Source organism: Solanum stenotomum, chromosome 7 (genome assembly GCF_019186545.1).
Source record: "Solanum stenotomum isolate F172 chromosome 7, ASM1918654v1, whole genome shotgun sequence".
Lineage (NCBI taxonomy): Eukaryota > Viridiplantae > Streptophyta > Magnoliopsida > Solanales > Solanaceae > Solanum > Solanum stenotomum.
Window position 1 is genome coordinate 56,716,670 of NC_064288.1, and position 5,901 is coordinate 56,722,570.

The 5,901-nt window shown below is 37.9% G+C and overlaps 1 protein-coding gene across 1 annotated transcript; it reads left to right on the forward strand.

The window, feature by feature from the left end:
• The first annotated feature begins 417 nt into the window (after positions 1-417).
• LOC125871790 (transcription factor MYB1) lies at positions 418-5,560 on the forward strand. Its single transcript, XM_049552459.1, has 2 exons — positions 418-830; positions 4,306-5,560. Exons 1-2 carry the CDS (start codon positions 461-463, stop codon positions 5,076-5,078), a joined length of 1,143 nt encoding a protein of 380 aa, XP_049408416.1. The 5' UTR covers positions 418-460; the 3' UTR covers positions 5,079-5,560.
• The last annotated feature ends 341 nt before the right edge of the window (positions 5,561-5,901 follow it).

The window sequence follows — 5,901 nt, forward strand, 5'->3', positions numbered from 1 at the left end:
TCTGAATTGATGAATTTAGATTAATCGAAGTAAAAAAGATATTTCCTTTAATTTTTCATTCGATATTCAGAGTCTAGATTGGAACTCCGATTAAATTTGGATCTCGTATTGTAGGATCGATTTGAGGGTGACACTCCTAATATGATTTTCTCCATACCAAAACTCAAACACGAGACCTCTAATTAAGGATGAAACAATTTGACTATCGCACCCGTAAAAAAGAAAAACCTTTTAGGAATGTGTTGTATATTTTGAACGTAGTTCTTTTTGAAAAATACAGACAATATTTTTGAAGAGTTCGAGCAACGTAGGTTACGAGGGTAAAAATGGTAAAGGAAACAAATTTCGAAGTAAGGAGCTGTCTTCACTCTCTCTATATACCTACCTTCATGTATTTTGCAGTTGCACTTAGGCGGGTACCCAAAACTACACAAAATCAAAACTTTAAAACAAAAAAAAAATGGAAAACGATACACCGGAAGTTCAAGAAGTGACCGTCGCCGTTGACGGTTTTCACGGCGGAGGAATTGGGGCTGCCTCCGTCGGCGGCGGCGGCGGTGGTGGTGGTGTTGATGGCGGTGATGAAGAGGAAGTGTTGATGCTAGAGGATGGAAGTGGAAGCAGTGACCAAGTGAGAAAGAAAACGGCAGACCGTGTTAAAGGACCATGGTCACCTGAAGAAGACGCTATACTTAGTCGTTTGGTAAGCAATTTTGGGGCGAGGAATTGGAGTTTGATCGCCCGTGGAATTCCCGGTAGATCGGGGAAATCGTGCCGGTTGCGGTGGTGTAATCAGCTTGACCCTGCCGTTAAACGCAAACCCTTTACCGGTAACTTTCGAAAACCATGTGTGTTTTTTTTGTGCGGCCATTTGGTGAAAAGGGGTTTTATTGAAATTTAGTTTCTACTTGTGATTTGATCCTGCATTGATGTTTACTTTTGAGTAAAGTTTGGATTTTGAATTTGGGGTTGATAAGATCTTGATAGTAAAGTATTGAGTATTGACCATTGTTGAATATCTGTTGAAAATAAAGTTTCTACTTGTGATTTTGTAGTTTGTATTGTTTAGCTCAGGTAAAGTTTGGATTTTGAACTTGGTGTCAAGAAAAACTTTGCAGTTAAGGTATTGACCAAAGTTGAATATTTCTGGTGAAATGTAGTTTCTACTTGTGAGTTTGAAGTGTATTTGGATTTTGAACCTGAGGTCAAGAAAATCTTGGCAGTAAGGTATTGACCAAAGTTGAATACTCCCGGTGAAATGTAGTTTCTACTTGTGAATTTGTAGTGCGTTGATGTTTAACTTAAGCAAAGTTTGGATTACCTGTGGTCAAGATTAAAGTCTGGATTTTACCAATCAAAAAAATGATTAATGTCTGGATTTTCAACCAAAGCAGAAGGTATTTGATCATAGTTCTATATTTAGGTGAAATATAGTTTCCGCTTGTGATATTGAAGTGTATTGATGTTTAGATCCAGCAAAGTCTGGATTTTTAAACTGTCAAAATTTGATTTTGAATTTTCAACTTAAGGTCAACGGAATTCTGAACCGAAGCTATTGACCACACTTGAGAGTTTTGATGATCTTAAGGTTTGGGGAATTACGTAGTGATAAAGATTGGATCAGGGCTTGCTAAAGGGCACAGATGTACAGATGCATTCAGGTTTAAGTCATGGATCATTCAAGTGAATAGGTGATCTCACGTGTGCCACATACATTTATGACATGTAAAAGAGACCGTTACTTTCATTCTTTTGGACTTGCACTTGTATTTTCATTTGAGCTGAAAATACAGCTAGGGGTTTTAGCAGATCTGACCATGCTCGAGCTATGTAGCTCATACTCTTCCAAAAAGCCTAAAGCCACTGGGTGTGCCAGATCCATCAAAGTAGTGCATTTTTGGAGGATACGACACGGGTGCGGCTGCAGTTTTAGAGAGTCCTAGCAACATATCATTCAAGTCCAAATCTTTACCACTGATCACTGGCCAAGCGACCATGTCACCCCCATTCTCGAGAAGTAGCCAACGGATCGTCAAGAGTAGCTCACCTTTAGGTTGCTTGTTGTACCATGAGAGGAAGAGTTTAAGTTAGTACTAGTATATAATAGTAGGTCTCTAAACTAGTCTTGAAACTCAAAGTTAGTGAATGATGGAACGGTCTAGGTCTTATAAAAGTTGAAGTGTAAATACATGACAGTATGGTATAACTCTTGAGTAGAGACAAAAAAGAACATGGCCTTGAATTAAGCCAGTGGCTTTAAAAGTGAAAATTCCAACTACAAGAAGAAGGCTCCGCACACAGTAGAAGGGAAAGAAGAGTAAGTTTTCTGAAAAAGAGAAACAATACTAGAGAGGCCAATCAAGAAAAGAAAGGAATAGTAGAAGAAGAAGAAGTCAATGAAGAGAAGACTAAAGTATATCTGAAGAGAAATCCTAGTACTGAGATTGCAGAAGGCCCTTGTATTCAATTAAACCCACCGTTTCTTTTTGTATCGATTTGCGCTTTACTTTATGAAGTGTACACTTCTTCGAAGTTGCTTTTCTTCATCCATGAAAGCAAGGACCCCCTCACTTCACATCTCTTTATTGCTCTAAGCGTCCAAACCACACATGTAATAATATAGACTACTGACTACAGATAGGTTGCTGCAAATTAATGAACTAGGTTATGCATAGTAGTGTTGTGCCTTTGATGGCTCTTCTCAGCCTCTTATTACGCTCGACAGCATTCCTTGTTGATGCTCTTATTCTGTGCAAATTTAACAAATTCTAAGATTCTAATTTAACTGAGCTATTCAAATTTTAACTTTTATGACTATGGTTTTCAGCAAACTAACTTATCAACAATCATTTTAATGTTTTCTACTTCCGTCCCAGCAAAATGGGACGAAAGAAGTATTTTTGTTTCTTTTGACTCTTCAACTTTAAAGCATAATCTGTGAAACACCAGATTATTTTGCAGTTTAGAAGATTATATGTGGGGTTAACTAAAAGCTAATAATACCCACCAAGTACCAACCGAGATGCTGGTTATTGACCACTTCTCCTAGGCTAAGTTGGGTTGGGAAGTAAAAAGGGAGTGCACAGGCTACTTTCCTATTTGTTTGAGAATTAGAGGGGAAGCGAAAGTATTGAGGTTGTATCTTCTCAACGGTGGGGACTTAGGCCCTTCCCCTTGATTAACAATTAAACCTCTTTGCATCTAAAAAGGATGGTACCTCTGGTTGGCATTCAGGAGCAATTTGAATGATTGAGAGATAGAAGAATTTTGTCAGTTGCTTAAACAATTGAGATCAATTTAAATTGATCTAGTAAGAGATGGATACCATGATTTGGTTGGCAAGTAAAGACAAGAAATTTTCAGTTAAGAATTTGAGGTACTTCTGATAAAGCAGTTGGGTCAGTGGGTTACTTCTTGGCATTGGAGGGTGATACGGAAGACAAAAGCTCCTGCTAAGTAGCATGTATTTGGGGGGGGGGATGGCAACATGGGGGGTGTGCTTAACTCAAAATAACTTGCAGAGGAAAGGTTTTGACCTATGTAGTAGATGTTACTTGTGTCAAGAAGATCAGGAAACAGTTGAGTACCTATTTCTCTGTTGCAGATTTTCTAGAGAATGTTGGGAGTCATTCCTAGACATTTGTGGTATTACACGGGTGATGCCTCAGAAAGTGAAAGTGAAAGGTTTACTGGAAGGTTGGAAGCAGTAGGTGATACCAAAAGAGATAAAGCATATGTGGAGAACTATTCTATTGTGCATCTTATGGACAATATGGCTGGAGAGGAACAAGGCTTGCATTGACGGGCAGGGAACTCACTTTTCTAGAATTAGGAATATATGTTTACAAACTCTGTACTTATGGTGTAAAAGTGGCTCACTAGATAGTTTGAACCAGTAAATGGATTTATTGGACATGTTAGGAAGAAGAGTGTAGTAGGCTTCTTTCTGTTTTTTTTTTCTTGTACCATCTTGGTACCATTCAATAAAATCTATACCTTACCACCAAAAGGTAAAATAAAGCATCTACTATACATGCAGTGAAATGTGTTTTTCTGCATACATATTTGAAGATTTGGTGCTGTGCCCAGTTTCAAAAAAAGATCTGGTGCTGTGCTACATCAAACTAGATATATTTCTTAGTTTCTAGCAGAGTCACCCGTAGGTTCTTATATTAGGAAACAATTATTGCTATTCATGCTTATATTAACGCCCCACTTTGTGGGATTTCACGGGTATGTTGTTGTTGTTGTATGCTTATGTAAGTAGCTGTTGAATGAAACTAATAATTTCGGCACTCTTGACAGATGAAGAAGATCGGATTATCCTTCAGGCCCATGCTATTCATGGGAACAAATGGGCATCAATTGCAAGGCTTTTGCCAGGTAGAACAGATAATGCCATTAAAAATCATTGGAATTCAACCTTGAGGCGCCGCTGTGCCGAACATGGTAAGTTAAGAAGTGACTCCAGCAACATCCTGGATGATGTTAGTGCTGGAAAATCAAAAGCATCATCTGAGGAAACCCAATCATGTGGTGATGTGAATTCTTTGAAAGCTATTGAAGGAAAAGACGTTAGCTCTCAAGAAAACCAAGTAGCTAATCACTACGAGGATAGGAGTCAAGAAGAAGTTCAACGGAGTGATGTAGCAAATGATCCTCGTACTCTCTTCCGTCCTGTGGCTCGGATAAGTGCTTTTAGCGTATATGGTTCTTTGAATGTCCCAGAATCCCAACTGCAAACTCCAAGGCTAATTCCTATCCAAGTACCTGATCTTGGGATAAGCAAATTGCTTGAAGGAGCTTTCACGGACAGATTAGTGCCTCACCAATGTGGCCATGGCTGTTGTGGCAATGTCAATCAAGAAATTAACGGAAGCTCACTATTGGGGCCCGAGTTTGTTGACTACGCTGAGCCTCCTTCCTTCTCAAGCCATGAGTTGGCCGCATTAGCCACAGAGATAAGTAACGTTGCTTGGTACAAAAGTGGGTTGGAAAACAGCAGCATTGAGGTTAACTTCAATCCAACAACCAGGGCAGGCTGTGGTACCTCTCATTTGCCAAGCAGACAATTCTAATCTTTCAAATTAGTAACTTGGAAATGATGATGGATGCAGTGTCAACCTCAACTACCATGATATAAAAGATTTTGAGGCTGAGTTGATTTACCCGACTTATTTGGAATACAGAGTACAGGATAAAGAGAAGGTGGATACCTGATTTAGTGTCCAAACTGGTCGAAAACATTGTAAATGCATTATTTTCCTAGGTCTTCATTCATTCATGATGAGGAATTTTAGAAATTTTCTTTATTTAGATGAGTCCAGTAAAATGGTAGTATGATCTGAAGCTTCATATGTTGTAATTCAACAAGATGATGGAATTTTTTATTCAAAGAGTGTGTTTCCTCCTTGCTCAGTTGGGATGATGCAAGGAAAAAGAAAGATGGTAAATTCTTGTAATTCAGCAGTTCCAGGTAAAATTGTAACATGCCTTCTGCATGGTTTATTTTGTAGAGTGACTTTGAATGAACCTCAAATCATCATATTCATATATTATTCATTCATATTCATATTTTGTAGAGCGACTTTGAATGAACCTCAAATCATCATATTCATATTTTGTAGAGTGACTTTGAATAAGGAAGGCATATGTTGATCGAATTTATGTATAACTTTTACAAAATACTACTCTCCTTAAACAACTTCTTAATGTGTATGCAATTGTAAGAAGGGGGAGATTGTTGTTTCTTAAAAAGATTGCAAAATCTTTAAGACATGAAATATTTTACAACCATGACGCTAACATTTAAATGTGTTGTGACATATTAAATAAAAATGTTAATAAGTTGAATACTCGATGTATATTATAAGAATTGCATATTTAAAGTCGTTAGAGCAA

Coding starts and splice junctions, on each gene's coding strand:
- LOC125871790 (XM_049552459.1), top strand. CDS start 461: ATGGAAAACGATACACCGGAAGTTCAAGAAGTGACCGTCGCCGTTGAC. Junction 831..4,305: donor TAAACGCAAACCCTTTACCG/GTAACTTTCGAA, acceptor CACTCTTGACAG/ATGAAGAAGATCGGATTATC.